Source organism: Eretmochelys imbricata, chromosome 2 (assembly GCF_965152235.1).
Source record: "Eretmochelys imbricata isolate rEreImb1 chromosome 2, rEreImb1.hap1, whole genome shotgun sequence".
In the NCBI taxonomy this organism is placed as follows: Eukaryota; Metazoa; Chordata; order Testudines; family Cheloniidae; genus Eretmochelys; species Eretmochelys imbricata.
The window spans coordinates 62,647,393-62,675,322 of NC_135573.1; the positions used below are offsets into that span (position 1 = coordinate 62,647,393).

A 27,930-nucleotide genomic window follows, 5' to 3' on the forward strand; every position below is an offset into this window, starting at 1 on the left:
GTGTCTCTGTCTCTGTCTGCCATGCTGTCTCCCCTCCCTCCATTCGTGCTGCCTTGTAGAGTGTGAGGCTACATTAACAACAATGTGTTAACCCTTGAGGGCTCAGCCAAATGCTAGTTCATCATTTAGCAGTAAGGCATTCCCCCGGAAATATTCCACCCTCTGACTTCACCACCTCAACCAAGCTTCACAATCATCATTGCTGTGTACAGTATTATATGTTTTTTGTCTGGTGAAAAAAATGTCCCTGGAACCTAACCTCCCCTATTTACGTTAATTCTTATGGGGAAATTGGATTCACTTAACATCGTTTTGCTTAAAGTTGCATTTTTCAGGACCATAACCACAACATTATGCGAGGAGTTACTGTATAGAGATTTGAGTGATAGCAAGTAGAAGTATTGGAAACAAATGGTTACATATAACATGAAGTCATAAAACAGTTTAGAGACTAGACTTAATGAACAGGATACTCATGTCTCAGTAAGTGTTGCTCACAAGTGCTTTCCTAACAGGCAGGCTGTGATACCTTTTTCATGGGACAAGACACACTGTCAGCTTGTCTCCTTGGTGAAGAATAAAGTCTTGTCCCCTCTCCTCTTTTTGTATGTAGTTACAGAATATTGTCTCTTGCCCCAAGAGATCCCCTCTTCAGAGACATATCTTGGGCATCCTTTTTGTTTGTAAGTTTTCAGGCTCACACCTGGCGCAGACAGCCTGTCTCCATGGATGTTCATTGTTCAGGGGCTTGCTTTGACTCGGGTGACAAGCTTCACTTGTCTCTTGCACCAACAGAAGTTGGTCCAATAAAAGATATTACCTCACCCACCTTGTCTCTAAGCTTTACTTCAACAGTTTTGGAACCTAATATTTTACATATCTCTTAAACTATTTCCCATACAGACATCTTGTAACAATTAGGATCATCTGTGAACTACTTTTTCTTGGTAGGGACCTCACATGCTTCCCTTTGGACTATTATGGATATATCTGACCCAGGGAATACCTGTAAAACTTTGTGCATCCGCTGTGCCTTCTGCCATTTGGCATCAACATGTTCCTGGGTCACACATAGGTCTTTGTATGGACGCTCTAAGGGAGAGGTGCCACCATTAACACATCCTACATGAGAACCAGTCACAAACGGGCCCTACATAGATAAATACATTTTCTAAGTGGCCTTAATTGATTGGTCTGCAATCTACTTCAGTATTTTGTTAAGATAGAGATTGGATTTGGGAAATCAAAATTTGAACTGTCAGGCAGAAAGGCTGGCCTGGACTTTTTTAAACCTTATTATTATATATGTGTGTGTTGTGTTGCTGGTGGAGGATGTTATTTTTGGTGCTTTCCAGGGTTCACTGAGTGTATTTGGTTGGTTGATTTTATCCTGTGCAATAGGGAATAAAAAACCTGAGTAGGTGTGTGTTTGTGCTGGACAGCATTTGCTTCCTTATTCTTTCAAATTGTGTTTCTGTCTCTTTCCCGTAACAGAGCAGAAAGGGCTGTTTTAACCCAGGGAAATACCTCTACTGCTTAACTCCCACCAATTAGAGCCTCAGTGTTTAAATTGCTCTGCTAAGTCTCTGGCCTGACAGAAGTAGTGGCGAGTTTAGCCTTTTGACCATTGCAAACTTTGAGTTCTATTTGTTTGTCTCCTTAAAAGACATAAATAGCTTGGTTATATTTGATTGAAAAAAGAACAGGAGGACTTGTGGCACCTTAGAGACTAACAAACTTATTTGAGCATAAGCTTTCGTGAGCTACAGCTCACTTCATCAGATGCATTCAGTGGAAAATACAGTGGGGAGATTTATATACATAGAGAACATGAAACAATGGGTGTCACCATACACACTGTAAGGAGAGTGATCACTTAAGGTGAGCTATTACCAGCAGGAGAGCGGGGGGGAGGGGAGGAGAGGAGAAACCTTTTGTAGTGATAATCAAGGTGGGCCATTTCCAGCAGTTGACAAGAACGTCTGAGGAACAGTGGGGGGGGGGGAGGAGGATAAACATGGGGAAATAGTTTTACTTTGTGTAATGACCCATCCACTCCCAGTCTCTATTCAAGCCTAAGTTAGTTGTATCCAGTTTGCAAGTTAATTCCAATTCAGCTGATTGACAGAGCTAGAAGAGTTCCCAGAAGTCACCTACTACAGGACAGGCCCAACAAAGAAAATAACAGAACACCATTAGCCATCACCTTTAGCCCCCAACTGAAACCTCTCTAGCACATCATCAAGGCTCTACAACCTATCCTGAAGGACGACCCAGTATGTTGGCATACTGTGGGGCAATGCGGGTACCCAGAGCAGTGCCGCTGATTTGAAGGTATACATTGTCCCCAAATGTGAAATAGTTATGGGTGAGGACAAAGTCACAAAGTTCAGCCACCAGGTTTGCTGTGACATTATCGGGGATACTGTTCCTGACGGCTTGTAGTCCATCTTTGTGTGGAATGTTGGTGTAGAGGGCTTCTACATCCATAGTGGCCAGGATGGTGTTTTCAGGAAGATCACCAATGGATTGTAGTTTTCTCAGGAAGTCAGTGGTGTCTCGAAGATAGCTGGGAGTGCTGGTAGCATAGGGCCTGAGGAGGGAGTCTACATAGTCAGACAATCCTGCTATCAGGTTGCCAATGCCTGAGATAATGGGGCGTCCAGGATTTCCAGGTTTATGGATCTTGGGTAGCAGATAGAATGCCCCAGGTCGGGGATCCAGGGGTGCGTCTGTGCGGAATTGTTCTTGTGCTTTTTCAGGGAGTTTCTTGAGCAAATGGCATAGTTTCTTTTGGTAACCCTCAGTGGGATCAGAGGGTAATGGCTTGTAGAAAGCCTAGCAGCCTCTTGTTCATATTCCGACCTATTCATGATGACGACAGCACCTCCTTTGTCAGCCTTTTTGATTATGATGTCAGAGTTGTTTCTGAGACTGTGGATGGCAGTGTGTTCTGCACGGCTGAGGTTATGGGGCAAGTGATGCTGCTTTTCCACAATTTCGCCCGTGCACGTCGGCGGAAGCACTCTATGTAGAAGTCCAGTCTGTTGTCTCGACCTTCAGGAGGAGTCCACCCAGAATGTTGGCCCCAAAGCATGCCAACATTTTTATGGCTGACTTAGAACAACGCTTCCTCAGCTCTCATCCCCTAATGCCCCTACTCTACTTGCACTACACTGATGACATCTTCATCATCTGGACCCATGGAAAAGAAGCCCTTGAGGAATTCCACCATGATTTCAACAATTTCCATGCCACCATCTACCTCAGCCTGGACCAGTCCACACAAGAGATCCACTTCCTGGACACAGTGGTGCTAATAAGCTATGGTCACATAAACACCACCCTATACCGGAAACCTACTGACCGGTATTCCTACCTACATGCCTCCAGCTTTCATCCAGACCACACGATCCATTGTCTACAGCCAAGCTCTATGATCCAACCACATTTGCTCCAACCCCTCAGACAGAGACAAACACCTACAAGATCTCTATCAAACATTCTTACAACTACAGTACCCACCTGCTGAGGTGAAGAAACAGATTGACAGAGCCCGAAGAGTATCCAGAAGTCACCTACTACAGGACAGGCCCAACAAAGAAAATAACAGAAACCACTAGCCATCTCCTTCAGCCCCCAACTAAAACCTCTCCAACGTATCATCAAGGATCTACAGCCTATTCTGAAGGACGACCCATCACTCTCACAGATCTTGGGAGACAGGCCAGTCCTTGCTTACAGACAGCCTCCCAACCTGAAGCAAATACTCACCAGCAACCACATACCACGCAACAGAACCACTAACCCAGGAACCTATCCTTGCAACAAAGCCCGTTGCCAACTGTGTCCACATATCTAATCAGGGGACACCATCATAGGGCCTAATCACATCAGCCACACTATCAGAGGCTCGTTCATCTGCACATCTACCAATGTGATATATGCCATCCTGTGCCAGCAATGCCCCTCTGCCATGTACATTGGTCAGACTGGACAGTCTCTACATAAAAGAATAAATGGACCCAAATCAGACATCAAGAATTATAACATCCAAAAACCAGTTGGAGAACACTTCAATCTCTTTGGTCACTTGATTACAGATCTAAAAGTTGCATTTCTTCAGCTAAAAAACTTCAAAAACAGACTCTAATGAGAGACTGCTGAACTGGAATTAATTTATAAAGTGGATACAATTAACTTAGGCTTGAATAGAGACTGGGAGTGGATGTGTCATTACACAAAGTAAAACTATTTCCCCATGTTTATTCCCCCCCCCCCCCCCCGCACTGTTCCTCAGACGTTCTTGTCAACTGCTGGAAATGGCCCACCTTGATTATCACTACAAAAGGTTTCTCTACCCCCCCTCCCCCCCACCGCTCTCCTGCTGGTAATAGCTCACCTTAAGTGATCACTCTCCTTACAGTGTGTATGGTAACACCCATTGTTTCATGTTCTCTGTGTATATAAATCTCCCCACTGTATTTTCCACTGAATGCATCCGATGAAATGAGCTGTAGCTCACGAAAGCTTATGCTCAAATAAATTTGTTAGTCTCTAAGGTGCCACAAGCACTCCTTTTTTTTTGCGAATACAGACTAACATGGCTGCTACTCTGAAACCTGTCATTATGTTTAGTTGAAGACCATTGAAAAAGTGACTCAAAATTAATAAATATAAATGTTGTTCATTTGCAGTGCTATTGGGCTAGAGATGTAAGGGCAGATCATCAGATGGTGTAGATTGTCATGCTTCCACTGATTTCAACTAAAGATTCATCCCATAGAAATCAAAGTTGCCTGTGGTACTTCACTTTGGCACTGGTATGCAAACAACATAGTGTTAAGGCAGGGTGCTGAGAATAAATCAGAGGAAATCGTATTACAGGCCTAACTGGCACCAGTTTCCTCCATGGTGTCTGGGTCAGGAAAGCAATTAACAGTCATCTCTATATTTGTTTTATATGTATTCTGTTCCTCATCATTTTTACTTAGATTTCCTATAGTGAACTGAGTTTCTGAGTCCGAAAAGCTGCTAATTTTGCATGCTTGTACAGCCAAACCACATTACCAGTGTAAAATCAATCTCCTAATAGACTCAAAGCCTCATAAGCAAATTTTCCCCTTAATCAGAAAGAGCCTGAGGGTCCAGCAAGGGTCAGGAGGCGGAGGCAAGGTTGTAACAGGTCAGCAACAGGGCTAGAGCAAGCTCAGAGTAGGGCAAGAACAAGACTGGAACAGGGCTCAAGCAATGCTGGGGCAGGAACTGTGTAGGCCGGGTGTTTCAAGAGCCTGATACACCGCGAGGCTTCAGGACGATTCCTGACCTGATCGTCCTGTTGCACAGACTGATCTGCAGCTGTGGCAGGGTTGGAGAAATAGGTCATCTGACCTATTGTCTGCTCCAGGATAGGCTGCTGCCACAAGGCTGAAGGGTAAGTCACTGCAGGCTCTGTGGCAAGGATAAGTTAGTGCAGCTGGGCTCTTGCTGCATGCTTGAGTGGTGGCTCACCACAGCTTTGTTGGAAGGGCACCTTTTGAGGGTTTGGGGATGGGCAGGTGTTGGCCGTCCCACTATTAAAAGCCCTCTCCTGTAGCATAAGAGGGGGGCCACTGGACCCAGGCGTCAACTAATCACAGGGGACAACAGATGAAAAATAGGGATGAGAGTGAAGGTGACGGGGATAAAATCAGGGATCCAGAGGGGGAAGACGGGGACACTGAGAAGCCCGGACAGCGCGCACTGCTCCTCGAAGGTGTCCAGGAAGGCAGTGGACACAGCCCAGAAGATCTCTTCCCAGAGACGTGACTTGAGGAAGGATCAGAAATAAGCCCCATAGTCACAGACCACCCTCCTTCCTCCAGTCTAGGTTCCTCCTGCTGTTATGGTAGATGGCCTCTGCTGGAGAGTCAGCTGGGCAAGCAGCCATGGTTTGGCTGTGGGTTTACCTCACAGATATTAGCTTTTTTGCAATTGCATCAGATAGTTGACTTATATGTAATTTGTGATCTACTATAAACTCCAGGTCTTCTTCATCAGGGCTTCCACCTAGCCAGTTATTCCCTGTTCTGTAGTTGTACATTTGATTTTTCCTTCCTAAATTAAGTACTTTGCTCTTGTCCTTGTTGAAATTTCATCTTGTTGATATCAGATCAATTCTCTGATTTGTCAAGGTCCTTTTGAATTCTAATTCTGTCATCCAAAGTGCTTACAACCCCTCCCAGCTTGCTGTCATCTGCAAATTTTATAAGCATACTCTCCACTCCAATGGGACTTTGTCAAAAACCTTACTAAAATGTACACTCACCTGGAGTTGCATTAATGTCAGTTGGATTCACTTTGCAAAATCAGGGCTATAATGACCAGAAATACATTCACAGAAAACAATAACTTGAGATGTATTTAATGAGTTACTTAAAATTTTAATATTGCCAAGAATTACTGTTTTGAGGCTCATTTAGGCTGCAGCATTTTAAGGACTGTGAATCTGATTCCAAGACCATTGACTTCAATAGGTTTTAGATCAAATCCAGTGTTTGCTTGAGTCTGAACAGTTTTTTTTTTCCTCTGTGCTTTTATGAAATAACTTTACATTTTGAACACAAATGGAGATTTTGGGCTGACTTCTTTGATTTTGGTTGGTTGGTTCGGTTTTTGGTTTGTTTGTTTGTCTCCAGCTACGTAACAGCATACTAACAAACAATCTTCTGAAGTCTTCCAGGGATTGATTCTTGGACCTTTGCTTCTGCTTTATATGATATCATTGGTTTATGCTACCCAGCGACATAATGTATATGCTGGGAACATTTATCTTTACATTTCCATTACCAAAACTTTTCTAATTAAGTTACTGTATTATCTCATTTATCATCCATAAAATCTTACACTAAATTAGTCTTGATTTTTATGAACAAATATTCCTACTCCACGGAGTGTGTGCAACATTTTACAGGGTTGGGCCATCAACAGCACTAAAGCTAAATTCTTATGTAGTATTTAATATCACTCAAATTTGATTTTTGCTACAGTCTAATCTACCCTTGCCAGCTGTTATGGAACTTTTTGTAAACTCTGCAGAATCATTATGGGTATCTTCAGCTATCAATGAGGCTAAGCCAAGAGGTTTTTGGCAGTGCTATGTTGTTGTTTTTTTTAAAGCTGCCAAAATGACTTTCCCATGGTGCTGTTTGCCTGGAAGGTCAGGTACCACCAAACAGGTGGATAATGTCCTACCTGGGCATTCCAAATACAGAATTTGAAAGAGTCAACTCATGGACAGTTTCCACAGCTCACTCATGGACAATGTGAAAGAGAAAGAAGGGTGAAGTGTGGGATTATATGGATAACGTTATTTCTCTCTACCCAGCTGGTTATATAATACCTGAGGAGTTCTTAAAGGAGAGAGAGATGGTGTTTTGGGAGCTTACGGTTGGATTGCTGGGTCCTGAAGTTTCCTTCGTATTTTGGAATTACCTGTTGGGTTATTAGCAAAGAAAAGTAATCTGTGGAGAAAATGAGTAAGGAAGCTATTATGATGAATTCCTCCACCAATTAATACTTCTGCAACTTACAAAGTACTGGGGGAAAGATTCTCAACTGGTGTAACTCCATTTCAGTCAATAGAGCTATATCAATTTACTCCCACAGAGGATCTGGCCCTGTATGTACAATGTCAAATTCTTTCTTAGCTAGCAGTGACTGAATCAGGAGTACCAATGACTATAATTTCTAAGTGCTATTAGGTAGATACATCTACTAGGGCTGTTAGAGAAATTTCCATTAAAACTGTTTGTTTTTCAACAGAAAATTGAGGCAAAACCATTTTTTCCAGAAAGATTCTGCTTTCCATGGGAAATTTTGTCTTGGTGTCAAAAAAAACCCCAAAAATGCTTTAGCTGAAAATTTTCAGTTTTTGACGAAATGTCCAATATTTTCCATGGAAAATTTCAATGAAATGGATTTTTTTTTTCGTTTTGTCAACATTTTCCACTGAAGAAAGAAACATTTTTCCAACCAACTCTGTAATCTACTGCTATAAAATTTTCTTTGAGCGTATATAAACCATCCTCCATTTCGTGAACCATAAGGGTCTGTTCACTTCTCATTCCTGTGTCTGCTTATTGACTCTTGGATTGAAATGGGTATTGTACTTGTTATATAGCTAAGGCTAAGATTTTGTCATGGATATTTTTAGTAAAAGTCCTGGACAGGTCATGGGCAATAAACAAAAATTCACAGAAGCCTGTGACCTTATGTAGCCTTATGTATACCTAGAGTTTTAGAATTCCCTGGAGTTGCATTCCTTTGTCTAGTATCAAGAGGGAGTGCAGAGCAGAGACAGACACATCACTCAAGTGTTCCGGTAAACGAGATGAAGACTGTAAGTGCTAGAAACACCACATGCTAGATGCAGACCTCTGCCAGTACTGGGGACAGCTGAGGATTTCATTTTTCTTTTCACGTGTGTGGGGTTTTTTTAAAGTGCAATTAGTGCTAATGGAAGCAGGAAAGTTGACGACGGTGAAAAATGAAATCCCTACATCTAGACACCCAAGTACAGAATAGGCAGAAACAGTGCAACCTTCCACAAACTGCCTTATCATTATGCCTCAACCTGTTCTGGAGGGAAGACATCTATGGATGAGAAAGTTGAGTGGTTGCCATATCTGACCACTAAGAAATGAACTGTTGCAATCATTTCACTTCACATAAGCCATATAATCATTAGACAGAAACAACATGTGGTTATCACCACCCTAGGATGTATGTGAGCTGATGATTCAAAGTAAAGGTTGCTGTGACAGGGCAACTTCCTGAAATATCTTGGGGAGACCATATTGTATTAAGTGTCTGATATGCTAATGTAACATTGTGGGCCAGGGATGTACTTCGTATGAGGAAAGTTACCACAGCTCCTCCAGCAATTTGTAAGAGAATGATTAAAGCAAATCACTCGAGTTATAACATCTCCAGAGAGGTACTACCTCCAGAGGAGGCTTGCATATTCTGTTTCAAACTGGATTCTCTGGAGATCAACATACAAAGAAAGGACTTTTGGATAAATGGCCTGCATTTAAACTGACTCGGGACCTTCATACTGGTTCCTGATCTAAAGACTGATGTGAACTTGTAACCACAGGGAAAACCCAGTTGAGGGATTTGAAGGACTGACACCTAGCAGAACCCTAGGGTGGAGTTAGGGGTGACCTCTGCTAAGCTTTTTAGCATGTGTGCAGGTTCTTTTATTGTTTTATATGCTTTCTCAGTGATGCTTTTACCTTCAAAATAAAGGTGCTTGCTTAGAAAGAGCTCTGTGGTAACTTGTAACTGCTGGCAATACACTGGTTATAGCCCTCTGAGAGAAAACAAAGCACAGACGCTGGCCTTTTAGGCAGACTGGCTTGCTGGGAACAATACGGTATGGATTACGAAGCTTTACAGCCTTAAAGCCCCCAGTCAGAAGTGAGTGAGATGTTGGTCTCCTACCAGGAGAGGTGATGGCTGGGAGCTGGAAGCTTTTAAGTGAGTGCCCTCAAGGGACCACAGAGGAGGAAATACAGGTGCAGTTACCCTGAAACTGTGATAGTTGCATATTCCCATACTAGTTTCTCAGGGAATCATTTTTAATACAGTATCGGTTTAGCATGGGAAATTCATGGCTACAGGAAATTGTCAAGGTAAATAATTTAATAGGATATTTTAAAGGAATGGATAATTTTATGAGCATTAAGAACATTTGTGTTTTTGCATGCTATATCAGTGTTATAAAAAGAATCAAAACTCATGCTTCAGAGCAAAGTCTTATCTTTATGCATCTTGTATTTATACCAGTCACTTCAGGTAGCAAGTATCCTGAGTGCCTATGGGAGTCAAATGTTTGTCATGGTGCAATTGGACACGTGCATTACAGGTTGGCTTGGGGTTTAGCTGTTGTTGTTGTTAGTTTTGCCTTTTTCTAAAACCTCAAGTATCATCCCTAGTTAGAATAAGGTTACCAAACTAGATGTACCAGATATCTGTTACAGCACGGCAATTCTTTCTGTAATTTCTTATGTGAAATAAAGCCATCACTGGAAGTCAGAAAAATAACTGCTGGTGTTATAGACACTTTTGAGAAGTTTGAACAAATAATTAGAAGAAAATAATATTCTCTCTATCCATTTACATATAGAGCACCTAACACTATGGTATCCAGACATGAATATGGTAGGATTCTATAACTACTAAATCAAAAGAGGAGTCAGTTAAAATACATCGACTTGCTAGCCTCACACTGTCCTAAATGTCCTGTGTTCTCTTTTTCCTAATGCAATAAGACACTACAGGCACCACATTTCTGGGGATTACCTTTCTAGGGGATGAAGCCTGTGGCCTCATTCTTCACATCTCAGTCAAAGTGTTCATAGGCCCCCAGAAACACACTGCCTGTCATGTCTTGTTGTTTAAATATTATGATAGAACCTATGAATAACCAAAAACTGTGTTGACGTGTTCATAATAGCTTTTGTTCTACATCTGTACCGATACATTGCCTTTTCTAAAAATTCAGCATAGCTTGCTTTTTACTTTGTGGTTACATTTAATACTTTGATGAGAAGTACTAGAGCAGGGAATTAACTTCTCCACCAAGAAATCAAATCAAGCTTGAAATCAGTAGCTTTAAATTTTTGGCAATGATGTTTTGTAAAGTGAAAAGGTCCTTCTTCATGACAAGCAATATTTATTAGACCTTTATCAGCAACTTCAATGAAAGTTGGTTGGAAGTATTCAGCTGAATCACTGGTATCCGGCAGAATGACACTTTCATGTGGGGCTTTTTCAGTTGTTCTTTGTGCAACAAAGTTTGTGCTAACACCAGATGCCAATCGCACACCACCAGTGGATTTGCAAGATTATAGGACAGGAAAAAAGATGAAGGTTAAATACAGGGCACAATAGAGATTACTTATGGTAATGAATTGTATAATTTTTCTAGACAGATCTGGATTAATGTTTATCCCAGGCAAGAGATTACTATATGTCTGATTCTGGTTGTAAACACATATTATTAAACAGAAGGTTTATGTTCATGAAATACAACTATGAGTGTTAACGCACTTATGATTTATTATGTGCAAAGAGAAAAATTAACCTGTTCATCTGCTATACCAATAGATACACTATGGCTTTTGCATAAATTGGAGATGAATTATAGGCATCTGCTGTCTTTTAGAAAACAAATAACTCCTGAAATGGCAAAATTCTTCTCTCAGTTATAGCCAGACTACCCTGTAGACTTTGATGAAGTTACACCAGTGTAACTAAAAAAAGAATAGCCTTAAATATTTTTATATGGGGGAAAAAATAGCTTTTGTACTGCAGATATCTACTGGCAATATATAATAATGATACTTGCGAACTTTGGGATCTTTTTTTCTTTTTCAGTGAAAAAACAGTATGTTTACATCCACAGAATATAATGAACGGTGTCCCAAATTTGATTTCCCAAATTATTCAGTTATATTAACCGCCAAAAAAAAAAAGTATTTTGAGGACTTGGCACTTTCAATTTTTAAAAAATTAATTTGTATTTTTATTGATATTTAGCTGTACTTCACATCATTTGCTTTTCAAGTCCACTGTCGTCCTCTGTTTTAGAGACTCTCTGCTGGTGAGCATGACTGTGACATAGGTGTGATCTTCATATTTTTAAAATAATATGTTGTCTTAGTAGTTAAATAATCACAGCTCATTCAGTGATTTGATTTTTGGGTGACCAAAGGGGAAAAAACTCTTAAAAGACAATCAATCAACAAATTCCAAAACTTTGCTCCTTGCATTGAATAGATGCAATAAAAATCTTGTAACCTGGTAATGGGGAACAGTGTTGGCTTTCAGATGATAAAAAATGCAGTTTTTATAATCTGTGTTTGCTATTTACAAACAGTATATGATAGCTAAATGCCTTTGCATAATGCTGTTTTAAATTTCCTCTCCATTTAATAATTGTTGATAGTACTAATAGCATGGTTTTCACTGCCCATCTTAACTAGTCTGTCGAATTATAGGTTACAAGATAAATGTGTTTCTGATGTTTTATTTTTTAAACCCCACTTTCATATATGAGAAACTTGACTTGCCTGATTAGTGTCATTGACTTCAGTGAGACTACTCAGGTGAGTAAAGTTACCCAAGGACATAAGCAGAATGAGCCCTTAAAGCTGTAATAGGACTGTTGAAAAGGCCTGAGAATACTATAAATTACAAATTATGTTGACTGAATTAAACCATTATAACAGTTAGGCTAGATCTGACTTGCCTTGTGCACTGTAACACAGAAATCACATCAATGCTAGTAAGTAGCTCTGATATCTTGAATACAAACTTGGTTTTACTGATGAACTGCAAACTAAACAGTTCAGATTTGAATTTTTTGTTTTGTTTTTTTAAAAAGTCAGAGCAATATTTTTATTCTCTCAATGCTAAGAAGAAAATACTTAAAAAACATTTTTATTTCTTATATACGTATATTAACAGCCCATTTGGGACAACCTAACTTTGGCTTTTGTAATATTTTGTAAAGGCTGCAAAAAGTGAATTATGAATTAGGAGTTGAAAGAAATAATTAAACAAATATTAAATGTTTCTAGAGGCTTGTATTATGGCTCTTTCAAATAGTTTAAAACCAACCTATCATTTCTAGTCAATGTGTACTGTCAGATATATACCTGAAATCTTTATTACAGATGAGAATGGCTTAGGAAGCCCAAATCAGGTGTATTATACTGCTTAAAAGTTTGTGCAGCGAAGCATTATATTTTGGGAGCTTATAAAATATATATATATAGTGTTCTCTATTCCCTTTGCTATATGTCAGCAGACATCTATAAGTCATTAAGGTGACCTCCATCTTCCTAAGAGAAGTAAAGGTAAAAATGAAGACACATTTCTGTTATCAGTCTACTATGGGTCATAAGTTGAACTAACGTTATATTTTCCTTTGAAATACGCATAGCCTTGACATGGTGTTTAACAGTGTTAAGCTTATTGCTGCTGAGCTAAACATGTCTGAAGCAAACGATGACCCTCACGTCTTTGTGATAGCAAAATGTCTCCCTGATGTGATCCCACAGACTTGGAGCATTAAGTTAATTTTCCCCTGGATTTCTGAGCAGCATCTTTTTTACCCCGCGGAAACCTTGTGAGGAATACAGCTTTTGACCGACTGACAGAGCATGGAGGGTGAAATTAGATGCATTAAATTAAAATATGACAAAAAGCCTATCTAAATATTTGTCACAATGTTACTTGTGCGGTGTGGTGTCCACCCCAGGAAGTGAAAGCAGGCTATTGCTGGGACTTAATAACCTGGAAAAAAAAATTGGTAAACCATCCAGATTCCTTACAAGCTTTGAGAGGATAATTGAGGGTATGGTGTAAGATGTCATAGTTCCAGGTTTGGTGAGCCCTCTGTCTAATCTCAGATTAGTTCTTTTCCTGTTTTCATTTTAAATAGAATTAACCATTACAAAGTTTTCTTTGGTCCATGGCCATTTTTGTGCCACTTGAACAAATAATGCTGGTACTGGCCACTAGAGGTTGTATGATACGTTTGTTGGTTAAGTAAAGTATAAAAGAGAAATACCCCGTGCGCGCGCACACCGAAAAAGTCATAATATCCAATGCATATTTTTAGGCTACAAAAAATATTTTCAAATTGTAGTACAGCACTTGTGAAAGGAAAAAAAATATTATCCCAAGCTATTATATATATAATTATTAGAAAAATGAGTGTGTTCCGTTAGTATAAAATGTAGGAAGAGATCAAGTCATATGGCTTATTTCATTCATATGCATTCATCAAAACGAGGTTTTAATTTTTTTAAAGAGCTAAATATTGATATGGCACAAGTATGTGGTTTTTTTTAATTTCTGTTATAACAGTTTATGGAAAAATAGGAGACTATGATTGGGTTAACGCCGCTACACAAAAATCCATGCTGTGTGTGACAGTAGTAAAGCTTGTGATCCCTTGATCTTTGATGAGATTCAAGCTAGTAAATATCTTGTGATTAATCAGAATGGGTTGTTCTGCATGTAGTGTAAGTCACCTTCACAGATGGGTTGTAGAATCAGTTGTTCGTGAATATTTGTTTTAATCCTTTCTAAAACAGACTTGCTTTTTGTGCTCAAGTCATATTCAAGTAAATGTCAGTACTAAGGGAGGAAACTTGCTGTTATGAATAGGATGGTAGGTCAGCATTAAAAAAGGAAAAAACTAGTAACTTAAAATGTCACTCTACTATTGTTAAAATATAAGCGATACACAGTGTATGCTTCTCATAAGTTGGCATATATAATTATATGGAAAAGCAGTTATAAACCATTCACATAAATGTCTATCTTACAGGTAGAAGAAGAACTGTAGAGAGACACATACTAAAAACTGTGTTAAGAATTTGGTCATTATTATTCTGATTTTTAAAAATGCTTAGTTAGAATTATAGCATTTTGGGGTATAGGTAGAGTGTAAAAAATCTATACGGCTACCCTTTTCTATGGTCTGTCAGCCTCCTAATTACTTAAATCCATCATAATTGCCTTCTGATATAGTTTACATTGACATGCAAAATACTGTGTGAGAGAGCTTTTGCTATGACACTTTCATTACCACATATCTAAGGATTTTCTATAGAATGTAGATTTCCATAGATCATATATAACGTTATGAGATTGATAGGAAGACATTGTGCTGTGTAGTAAAAGCACCTCAATTTCTGTCTTATTTCTCATAATCGCTACAGTAAGCCTTTTGTGCACAGAGGTGTGATTAGATTTAACCTGCCAACATATATGAAGAACTTTCTCTACAATACATTTTATATTGAGAGTATATATATATATATATATATATATATATATATAGTGCATGTAATCAAGTGTATATGAGTTGCTATCATGCCAAAGTTAATACCCTTTTCTCTAATGTTTTTAACAGGAGGACCGGAGAACCCCCATTAATAAATGGTTGGATTCCTTTCATTGGGAAGGCCTTAACTTTTAGGAAAGATGTTTTCAAATTCTTGGTATCTCAGCAACGAAAATTCGGAGATGTTTTCACTGTATACGTTGTTGGTGAGAAGCATTTTACTATTTCTCTTGACTTTTGTGTCAATTAAATTAATTATTAACATTTTTATATTTTATTTATTGAAAAGCCTTTATCTGTACTTGTTACAGTTCTAAGTTTTAGCGCCATATGACCAATGAAAATTACTTTGGAAATGAAATATTTTAATGTGTATTATATATAATCACAACTATAATTGTGTGTGTGTATACATACACACATACACACACACACAGTGTGAGTTAGTATATGCACACATGTTATGCCAGCACATATAATATAGGTAGATAGAATATTTACTATAGATTGTGTTTTCTATAGAAGTGAGAACTAATGTAATCTTAACACTGCATAGGAAAACATTAGATCAAATTTAGAAAACACTCATAAAAAATTGTACAGAATATATTTTTTACCCACTTCTACATCTGGGTTGACATGAGCACTAGGAAGTGAGTGATACATTGACTCATTGATACAATCAGGATTAGAACATGGAAATTTCCTGCCTAACCATACGTCCTGACAATAGCATAATAATAGAGTCTGAGATAATGATCTGAAATACAGTAACTTCAGCACTTTATATTTTCTTAATTTTATGCCTAATCTTGCACTGGTTTACATTCAAAAAAATCACCTTGATTTCATTTGTAAACTTTGGGATATAGGAATGTAGGATGGCCCCTAATGCTTTCTTTATATCTTTTAAAATGTGTAGGTAGATAGGCTCAGTTATTTAATGGGTCTTTTTCTTCTCTAACTTTTGTGATCCTAGTTCAAATTAACAGTTTTACAGTAGCATGAATTAACACTGGTATAGTGGAGGCACTCTCATTTTTTCTACCATTCCCATATTTTTAGGGAGTTTCAGAACAAAATGTGAACTTAATGAAGTCTGCTCTATAATGTCCCAGCAGCAGGGAAAGGTTTTATTTTTAGATATTTAAATTTTTAAATAAAAAACCAAACCATTTTTCAACCAGTTTCAAGTTATCAGTTTACAAACAGGATGCTCATCTTTGAAACTCTTTCTCCGTGTAACCAAAAATTGCTTAATTTTTAGATGTGCAATTTTACAAGCTGCAAGTTTTGTTATCTTAATTCATTCCTTTGCTGTTTTGAAACTTAAAAGAAGTTCTTTCATTTATAAAGTGACTACAGCACATGCACAGAAACTACTTTTGGTAAAATACAGTCTTTACTATTGTTCATATACTTTCATAGTCTATAAAATATTGGCTCCTTCTGAATGCAAATTAATAATAATAATAACTCAAAGCAAGACAGCCCTAATGAATATACTAATAAAATTGGGTAGAGTTACACTTCAGAACTTGTGTGTCAATGGAACATTTCTTTCTCTCTCCCTTTTTCATATTTTAATATAAGAAAAGGGTTAGTGATTTAATTTGTTAAAGTAATTTGTGACTGAGACTTACATTAACAAATCCCATCTCAGTGTGATGGTAAAAATTCTGCCTTTAATCCATTTTCTCATCCCTAAATATTGTACAGAGGGATTCATTGATTAATGCAATATGTGTTTAAAATAGTGAAGCAAATAGAGTGAGTTACACAACTAAATTTGTCCTTACTTTGGAATATCCCGAGTTTTGTGAATTTATGTTACATCCGTGATATTACTTTAACGTCACTTTCTATAATTCTATATTGAAAACATTGAATTCTAAGCGTTCACTAAAGAAAAATAGTAGCAAACCCTCTTGTTTGTTTTTGCTTTGTTTCGTCTGGTTTGGTTCTTTTATTTAAAGCTTAGTTAGTACTTCATATCATAACCTTAGATACCAAGACACACTGGATTTCATGATGTTTTAGTGATTTGACAAAGATGATGTTTGTGTGTGCAGCAAACAGAACTTCCCCTGTTTTATATGTACTATCATTACTTTACCCCCTTGGTGGGTGAATAAAGGTCTTGTCAAAAAATTCTATCAATATATATTGTTCTAATTATCAATTCTCAAAGTAGTTCATTTGGAAAATGTGGAACGATGCTTGGAGTTTCTGGCATTGCCCCGTACCGGTAATGCGATTTCACTGATTGTACTTTCCCATGTGATGAGCAAATGATTGTCATTCCGAAAAGTCGCAAGGGACATGGATGTCATCTTAATAAAGAAATTAAAAAGCACATCTTTCTCTGAGAAACAATGTAAATTCCTGACCTGTCGCAGAAAATAGTTCTCTAATTGGTTTTGTGTGGTGGTGCAGCAGAATCGTTTTCCCCAAACGTCATACCGGCGAAGCACTACTGTACATCATTGTCAACAGTTCAGCAAAATCTTCCTAATAAGAGGACGATTACGTAAATGTGATAGTCTTTTTTTTTTAAAAGAGTTGTTTCTATATGATAGTACTTCTAAACCCAACCGTTTTACTTGATAAGGATCAAGAACAAATAGACAGCCAGCTAGGTAAGAACTTGAAGACCCTTGAAAAGTCTTTCAGTTGTTTTTCATGATAAGACTTTTTGTTTACTTTTACTGATATGTGATTAGGAACCATACTGGATGTTGTAGTAGTATATTTTTGACTAACCAATCTCAATTTTAAAGAAGATAATCTACATCTTATAGATATTATACTAAGTACGTTTAGCTTCTTCAAAAGCGCTCCTAGTACATTTTAAAAAATTTATATACATATATACCATTAAAAACTTTTCAATCCAAAAATAGAAGAAAAGTAATTTATCTTACCTATTTAAGCACTGAAGTCCGTTGCAAACATTATTTTAATAACTTACATCATTATTTATCATATGAAGTGCTTGTCATTCATAATTAGCATTAAAAAGGGCCCAGAGTGCATTATTATAATAATTTCTTAACTATCATACAAATACTGATTTATGTGCTAGGATTCACCAACAGTTGACAATTTTCATATCTTCTACATCAGTCTTTTGTTCTGAGGAGACTGTGTAAGCTGAACGGAGATATCTTAGACATTCTCAGTAGTGGCTGTAATAAAAGCTGAAGGATTGGGAAGAGAATAACAGACATGTCCACAGACGGATAAGGAGTCTGAAGGCTTTTACAGGAACAAGTTAAATATTCAGCTATTTTTACTTGTTTTTATGCTATTAAATAGAAGAGTTTACTCAGTTTACTAAGCTAGGAGGAATTTGCGCATAACTTTCCTGTACAGACACGTCTTCTCAAATGGTTGTGAAAAAGGATTTTAGTGTCCACAGACATTGCTGAACAGCTACAAAGGACTTTTAAATTGTTACAGTGGATTCTGTATAAATGGATTTAATATTTAAAGCCACTACTTGGAGAGCTCGTGATCTGTTATCCTGCACTTTTTAGCAGATTTGGGAATTGGCTCCTACAGCTAGTCAGATGGAAGCTGTGGTGAGCACCAAAATTTTGGTTTCTTTGTTGATGGCATGGGTTCACTTGTGAGAGGTAGCTCCTGAGGGTAACTGAAGTGGGAGGGCATTTGGGGGCCTATTAAAGTGCTGAATAATGACTCAAAAATGTAGGAAGACCTGCATTTGTTAGTGCCTGTTACAACCAGTATGTGGACACTACTCTGTAGAAGGGAAAACAGAGCCCAATGTGGGAAATAAAATGATGTAATTTTTTTATAAAAAAAGAGAGCGAGAGATGCTTAATTAGCCCATGCAAAAAAAAAGTTTATAATCCTAATATTATTTACAACTTAGTTGAAATCAGTGAAGTTTGTTGATTGGTTTTAGATCCCAAAATGCTGCTGAGGGGTTCTATGTAGATAGAGGAGATATTTTTACATTATTATACCAGATAATTGACAATATGTTACAGACACAAAGTGGGTGAGGTAATATCTTTTTACAGAAGTTGGTCCAGTTTAAGATATTACTTCACCCACTTTGTGTCTTGAATATCCTGGGACCAACACAGCCACAACACTGTACACAAATATGAATACACTGTTAAACAGGTATAGCTATGTAGTTCTTCTATTTGCAAGTAGGACAGAAATCACTAAAGGTTCCAGTTGCTAGTAACACTTCAACCGTTTTATAACCGCAACTAGTGACCTATAGGTTTTGGTCTTTATTGGAGGTACCTTAACAATTTGCACATTTTTTAAAAAAACCAGCAATTTTTGCCTTCTCTATGTGTGGGTTAAACATCCCTCATTAGAATTTTGTAAATACGGTAACAGAGTTCTTGTGTCATATATTTCTATACTTTGTTGACTTTTTGGCAGTGACGTGGCCTGGAAGCTGAATTTGACTTCTCAAAAAATGAATTATATTTTGGCACTTTTTTATCAGCTGGAAAATAAAACTAATAGAAATGTTCATCTGTGGCACACCCTTAATCATAGAAAATTCTGAGTGAAGTCTTTTCTTTATAAAAGTTTGTAATTACACTAACATTGAATAAACATTGTTTTAAGATTATTTATTAAAATGATGTTGTTTACTTGAAGAATCATTTGCTTAGAATCATGTTGCTTATTTTAAAAAAAATATCAGAATTGATGTGCATTTGTTAAATGTCTGATTAAAGATCACAAAGAAACTTGTATTTTGCATGTGATATAAGCAGATGGTGCACAGATGGTTTAAATTAATATTAATTAAAAAATCTTAACTTAAAATTGTTTACCCTGTAAACTCAAAGTTGGAAAGCTAGCTACCTTCTTTAGGGTTAATAGCGCTCCAGTATACTTATTAAAAATCACACCAAAGGTTTTTATTTTCAGCCCTTGATCAGAAAGATGATGGCCTCAGTAAAGGGCCTTGAAGAGAAAAGGTATAAGAGCTGGAGTGGGGAGAGTGCTGAAGGTTGGCAACACTCAGATCTCCAACAAAGATCTTGGGTATCCTGGAGTTACAAGGTTAAAGAAGCGCTTATTCTGAGTTTGAAAATACATTCATGTCCTGCAGTCTAGTAAGGGAGACCTCTTATCTAGTGACTTGAGCACGGTCAGGAAACCTCAGTTCTGCTCCTGACACTGCCACTAGCCTGCCATAATTATTTTTAGAAAAAGAAAGGTAGTAACTCTAAGACCCCAATGCCGCATTGTTTAATTAGTGAATTACATTATAGTAAAACAAACAAAGAGTAACTTAAAAACACTCAAAAGTGTTTCTTTGACAAAGACCTTGGATGGAATTCTGCGTTGATATGTGTTTTGTGCAACCCCATTGATTTCAACAGGAATGTAGAAATCCAATATGTACTCATAATTACCACACCATGGTATATGTATCCACAGTCAGAACAGGAAATAACTATGGAATCTCACATACCACTATATGTTACCGAGGGGTAATTGCTGACTTTTCAATAGTGGCTACTTTATGTACGCAGAGCCAAATTCTGTCCTCAGTTACACATGTGCAGCTCCCATTAAAGTCAAAAGGAGTTTTACCCATTTAGCAGGGCAGAATTAGGCCTCAAATCTTGGAAGGATTGTTCCTTTTCTTCTTTTATAGTGTGGATATTTCACTGAATATATGTACATTATAATGAGTACCTTTTTTTTCTAATGTATGCACAAGTTAAGACTCACAAACCTTTACTGTAAATTTAAACTTAGCATGGGCCCAGCTATAGTAAATTCAGAATTAATTTATTTTGGGGGCATTATTTCTTTTGATACCTGACAAATGACCAGCAGTTTGAATTACTCTTCACTAGTAATTGACCTTGGGGAAAGAAGCTACAAAATTAACCCTAAAACCATCTCACACAGAAAAATAAATGGAATATTTTTAAAGGAAGTAAAAATGATGTGAATTCTCTCTCCTAATGTTGCTATCAATTCAGCACTATCTCTTTTGATTACGAATGTAAGAAAGGGTGATACAGTATGTTGTTAGTGCATTCTGATACGATAATAATGGGTTCTCTTTCTTTGGGATTAGTTTAAAATCAAGATAGGATAGCATACTCTCCAAAATACTTTTCCATTGTTTTAAAACGATGGTATATTGCACAGCAAACTATTTTTTAAAATAAACCACAACGTTATAATTTGTTGATACTATAATAAAGCTGCATCATCCTGTTAAATTTTAAAAAGTCAGGAAAACGTGAAGAAGAAAACAAGACTGAAAAAGTATTTTACTTGTCATGTTTTCTTTGGGCAATGGGAAACCTCACGGGCCCTGATCCTACAATGCACCTTCATGTAGATGGTCCCCTGTGCTCATTCATGGTAACCCCCATTGATTTCAGTGGGCTTTATAGAATCATAGAAATGTAGGTTATCTAGTTCAGAAGCCATCTAGTTCAGCCTACTACACTGAGGCAGGACCAAGTGTATGCTGGAAGGTGTGCAGCGCTCATTGTAAAATTGTAGCCTTGGTTGTTAGGACTAACCTGGTCCACCTAATTTAATCTCTTCTGCTTGAAGAAAAGCAGCATGCTGATATGTTAGCATATTTTTCACTTCACCCCCCTCAAGCTATTGATATATTGCCCTTTCAGATGGAACTATTTGTTCACTTTTTGCCATTAAAAGATATCTAAAGATGTATAGTTTTCAAAGTGCTTTTGAAAAGCATAATAAAGCTATATTGTATTTTTCATGAGTTATGCCAATTTAGTAAATGATTCAGATGACTGCAAAGTACCATGATTATGTCGCCCTCTACTGTTCAAACAATAGTTCGTTCTACGCTTGACCTCCCTCATTTTAGTCTACTACAAAAATAAAGTCTCTGACTTTTTAAAAAAACAATTGTAATCTCTCTCTCTCTCTCTCTCTCTTTCTCTTTTTTACAAGTAACCTTTGAGGCTTTCTGTGTGCTTATCACTTGAAACACTGGGGGGAATGGCTTAAGTTAACATTGAATATTAGTAGTAGTAGTAGGATCACAAAAGTACTTATCTGTATATGTGGTTCTTTTTCTTCTGTTCAGGTAGATATATTACCTTTATCATGGACCCATTCCAGTATGTTTATGTGATCAGAAATAGCAAGCAACTTGAATTTTATGAATTTGCTGATAAAATGGCATCAAGAACTTTTGGCTATCCCTCTTTGTCAAATTTCCCAAAACTAAACGAAAATCTGCATCGAATATACCAATACCTGCAAGGCAAGCCTTTGGACATAATTTCTGACCACATGATGAAAAATCTCCAGCATATATTTGAATGGAAATGCTCACAAGCAACAGATTGGAAAACAGAAAAAATGTACAAGTTCTGCAGCTTTCTAATGTTTGAAGCCAGTTTTATAACACTATATGGAAGAGATCCTGCTGCAGATGGCCACAATGTTATTAGTGAAATCAGAGACAAATTTACCAAGTTTGATGCCAACTTTCCCTATTTAGTTGCAAACATACCAATTGAGTTGCTAGGAGTTACCAAGAAGGTTCGGCAGGAGCTTATACATCATTTTTTACTTCGGAACATGGCAAAATGGATGGGAGGGTCAGAAGTGATCCAAGCCAGAAAAGATATATTCGAGAAATATGAGCTGCTCCAAGATTATGACAAAGCAGGTAGGAAACTTATGAATGATTGCTTGTCTAAAATAAAATAATTTACTATAGACCTTTCAAATAAAAAGGCAAAATGGCGACCTTGAAATTTTTTATGTTCTTTCTAATTGGCTAATGATAAAATATTTTACTCTGAAACAACCATCTATGATAATTGATTTTTTTTTTTTTTTTGGCTGAGGTGGTAAAACAAGATACTTAATGGTGATAATGAGAGAGATTATAACTGAGCTGCATTTACTTCCCTTCTCTTCTCCCCCCACCCCCATTACATTTCAAACTATTCTCATTAAGCAGAAAATTAGACTTCAGAAGCCTATTGGTCCTCATTAGCATTCACTGATCCTTGGCTGGGTCTGTGTCCTAACATCTTTTAATTAGCACACTGCAAATCTAATCAGTGTAATAAACGCTATTAATCTTCCTTTTCACTTATTTTCTCCCAGCACATCATCTTGCCTTCCTGTGGGCCTCTGTGGGAAACACGATTCCAGCTACATTCTGGGCCATGTATTATCTTCTGTGGCACCCAGAAGCTCTTGCAGTGGTGCGTGACGAAATTGACCATTTGCTGCAGTCAACGGGTCAAAAGAAAGGGCCTGGATATTGCATCCACCTCACCAGAGAACAACTGGACAGCCTGGTCTACCTAGGTAATTTATTTTTATCTGTTGTGAAGAAAAGAGGGTATCTTTCTGCAAACTCACTTTATCACTCATTTCTGTTTACTGAGAAGGTGGAGGACACAGCTGCTTAATTGACATAATAACACCCATTTACATCAATTATAAATTATGTAGTTTATAGCTGTAGATACTCTCATTGCATGTAAACATTAAAGCCTAGGTAATTAACTATGCAAAGTATGCAAAAGGCTAAATCGATGCTTTGCAATTATTTGAAAAAAGTTTATTTGCCTATTAAGTTGTTTGATTCTGAGCATCTGCCGAAGTGCTAATGCATTTCGGATACTTCTGTAGTGTTTTGCCAAGAAAGGCCCTTTCCTGAACTGAATAAAAGTAGTTAGTAAAATCAATTTGTGCTCAAAATGTAGTTTACTATTTCCAAAACCAAATTTATCTTTAGATATTAAAAAAAGCTTGTTTTGTTTTGTGGCTGCCTCAGATGTGTGACTCCTAACCAAACACAAGCAGACACATCTTTGCAAATGAGAACCAATATTTTTAGTAATAAAAATGAATAAAACCTTGAAACAATATGGAGAGTCTTAAGGGATAGGCAAGAAATTAGTGTCTTCTAGGTCACTGATTCAAATGTGAACCATGTTAGTAGACATAGAAGGTTGTTTCCACCCAGTGACTGGACTGGCCTTTGTAATGAGTTGATGGTCTCTGTTCATTTCCTAATGCACAAACACCTACATCACAAAAGCTAATGGGTTTGACTTTCAGAGGGACAAATGGCAGTCAGGCACCTAACTCTTAGGCCACTGAAAATGTCTACCATATCCTTTGACATAATGCTCCATTGTCACCAATTGGTTATAGCATGGACAACCACTGAAGGAGAACATAGAGACTGAAGTTTCATTGAAGTTAATGGAACCACTTCTGTGCTTGAAATTGAGCATGTGCTTAACTGCCCTACTGGATCAGGGCCTGAATTGCTTTTGCACCCCTTGAAGAGATCCCTTCAGGTTAGTGTTGAGACACAATAGGCAGAACAAGATGGGAAGAGTTTTCATTCTTTTCCCACACTGTACTTGTTTTGCAAATAATAGAAGCCTCTATTCTCCAGGACTGTCTTATCTGGCAAGTGTCACAAACCTTACATTCGCTTCTTAAAACTGAGTTGATTATCATAGAACAAATGTAAAACTGAGTTTGTTTTTTCCCCACCTTTTTGGTACAGACTGATACTCTCATCATACTGTATATCAACTTAGAAAGTTGGCTTCATTATAGAGTCGCTGAAGTCTCGTGGTGAAGATTTACTTTTATAAATTGATAAAGAACATTTGAATGTCCATGAACCACATGACTTTTCCAAGCATGTAATGTATGTTGTTTGGGAACATGAGTAGAGCTACTTCATATCAAGGTTAGTAGGTGCATGGAAAAAGTTACCAGGGAAAGAAGGAGAAATTTTAAATGAGGTCAAAAGACAACTTATTGTGTGTTTGGAAGAGGAAACTGGGTGGTATGGTGAAAAAACAGGAAGACTGGATGAAGGAAAAGGAAAAGCATGTTGGGCCAGACAGGCTTATCCTGAACTTAAAATGTATGTCCTAATTGTATGGTTAGCTTTTTAGAAATTAAACAGTTTCATAAAATAACTGTTTCATCATTTGCACCCAGTGCCATTAAGTATCAAACCAATTTAAGTACCTCACTAAAACCATTTGATGCAAAATGTCTGAAGAACAGTTCAAAAACATTAAATATATCATCCAAACTGATGTTCCTTGAAACCTTACGGTACCTTAGTACCAGTCAATGTATATGTTTGGGTGGAAGTGAGGGCATCAGATTCCAACTCGGTCATTTTTGTAACAAGTTTGATAAATTTTCTGATCAGATGAAGCTGAATGTCCTATGAACAGAAGACAGCTTTCAGTTCTTCTTTCACTTTAGTCATAAAAGAACAGATACAGTCCCACAAAACAACAATAAAAAAAGAGAAAAATCCACATACAGCTAGGTGCATTAAATAAATGCTTTAATGAAAAGTGACTCTAGGCTAATAATACATATGGGAGGAATGTGGGGCTGATCCAGTATTGCTTGCACACCCAAAATTCCCAGCTGCTACACTGACAGTTTTGAGTACATAAATAAAGCAGGATCAAGCCCCATCTGTACATTTAGAGCATTCTAACCATAGCATCTGAGAACAAGCTTTTCCCTTTTCATCTCACCCTTTAACCCAGTGCATACAGAATTGGGAATTCATCCCTCTGTTCCAACATGAGTAAGAGAGACCAGGTGGGATTCTTGTATGTGTATCACCTTGTCATCTTGCGCTTGTTATTCTTTTCCTGTTCTAAATGTTCTGATTCCTGCACCCGTTTTGTCTTACTGTAGCTATAAGGATCTTTGATTCCTCATAGTCTGGAGAAGCATTGTCAAGGTCTGTCAAAAGAAACATCATCTTTGTTGTGGTCAAATTTTCTTGTCTAGGGAACAGTATGGCTTGACTGACTGCTGAATCCATCATTTAGATGTCTATAAAAACTAGGACCTGTCTCCAAATCAAAAGCCTTCCCCCCCCAGGTATTTCTGGAACAGCACAATTTCCTTTTTGTCCTGACTTCTCCAGGAACCAGAATGTGCTTATTTGTATGTGCAGAGTAATTATGTCATTATGACTCACAATGGAGCTCTAATATAGTAAACAATACACAGTAATGGTATTTAGTACACATTTTGTTCCAGCTATATTTTCCTTATTTAGTTTATTTTATAATTTTTACATTAATTCACATTGTGAAGTATTCTTGCCCCAGGACATTGCTGAATTCCAGATATTTGTTTCTAAAAGACAACTGCTTGAAAAATACTTGTATGTATATGAAAAGGTAGAAAAATTTAAAGTAGCTTAATACAGAGCCATGGCTGCAATGCAAGTGTTAAGCATGAAAAAAAGAGATTTGAAAAAATAAATATATTCCCTAGCGTGTGCTGGTCAGTACTGCTCAGTTCTTAGTAAGCCACAGATATACTTGTTTCAGACATTATCATTTATGTTGGCACACTGTATTGCATGATGTAAATTATCACCAAAAATATTTGCATACTCAATAGCTATTTTTCTATAATACACTCTAATAATTATAGTGCCCTATTACTTGCTAACTGTTAGTATAAAATTAACAATCCATTATGCACAATAAGTTTTATAAAACATTTACAGATAGAGATCATGTTTAATTAAAATTAACTTGCATATGAAAGCCAAATGCACTAATGATTCGCAATGACCTTTTATTACCTGCAGTCCCTTGTTTTGGCTGGATGATTGACAGCTTGCTGTTTGGCTACCATGTTGTATTTCAGCTGACAAGACTTTTCATTTTAACTCAATTTGCCTGCCTATCACAAGCTGGTGGCAGGCCAGGCTCAAGTCACCCAGCTTTGCCTCAGCAGCTTGCTCTATTTCTCATTAGTACGCATTTATTCAGTGGAAATTGGAAGACAAATGCTTGAAGGCATGTGAACTAAGTATAGCAAATTAGGTTTAAAGACTGAATATTTATAAGTATATTGAAACAGTTTTTTTAAAAAAAAATCTAGAATGAATTGAGAGCTGAGTGCTAGCTTTGGTATAAGAGAAATGAAGACAGAAGTGGGAGGGTTCTAAGAATAACAATACTATGAGATGTCTCTCTCTTTATAGAAAATATGTAAAATCGCTCTGACAACACCTTATCAACTAACAGCCTGGCTTCCCCTTTATGTAGCACTTGTACAATGAAGTTTAGCATCTCATGTGTATAAGAAGGGGAAAAAATGAGGGTCATGTTCATTTGCTGCTTGGTTATCCCTTGGTATGCTTTAAATTGCCTTGTTTGTTCAGCACCAGCACAGAAACAGATGTTGCTCTACCGTGCTGGATAATTTACTGTACCTCATGGTGCAAAATGGAAGGCCTCCCAAGCTACCCAGCTGGTCTGTCAGTAGCACTGGCTGGTGTCTGCTGAACTATGACAACTGCAAGTAAAGGCTGCAGTTTTATTGTGCAGTTGTCATTCTTCTCAATGTATAGCCCCGGCATTCATACGGGATTGTGGAAGGCTGAGTGTCTATTTTTTCATGTTAGACTGCAAACCCATCTAAGCTCCATTCTCCTTTGATGATCATAATGTGACTCATTACTTTTGTCATCTAATGATTATCGGCATGATCGCTCAGAGCTAGAGCCAAGCTCGCCTTCCACACATAACTGGTACTGGAAGGTAAAACAGATTTGTCATTTACGATCTGACCGCTAAGCCACACTTTGTGCTCCATTATTGTGATTAACTTCTGCATAAGATATGCTTGCCCAATTGTCATTTGTGATACTGCAATGGGCACAGACTGCCATGCTTCCTGGGAGAATGTCAGCCAATAGGATGTGACCGTGTAGCTCATGATGTTAAATGTAAACCTGCTATTTCACAGCAGCAGGTCCATAATTATTTTGCTTTTCTTCTCCTCCTCCGTATTTGATTTCTTGGGTGAACAGTGTTGCTGCATATGTCAGCTACCATTTTCAAATTGTAGACTAAAATGGTGTTATCAGTTTCATTTTTCCAAGGATGGAGACAGCACAAGAGTGGAGGCTGGACCTTTTCTTTGTACCATGTAAAGTTTTGTTGCCAGAGCACTGCCAG

General features: G+C 37.6%; 1 protein-coding gene across 1 annotated transcript in view; it reads left to right on the forward strand.

Annotated features, from left to right (window-relative positions):
• Positions 1-27,930, forward strand: part of CYP7B1 (cytochrome P450 family 7 subfamily B member 1) — a 47,207-nt gene that overhangs the window by 13,053 nt on the left and 6,224 nt on the right. Inside the window, exons 2-4 of the mRNA XM_077808683.1 lie at positions 14,978-15,114; positions 22,005-22,595; positions 23,042-23,248. Of these exons, the coding sequence (XP_077664809.1) occupies positions 14,978-15,114; positions 22,005-22,595; positions 23,042-23,248 (935 nt within the window). The remainder of the gene's footprint in view (positions 1-14,977; positions 15,115-22,004; positions 22,596-23,041; positions 23,249-27,930) is intronic.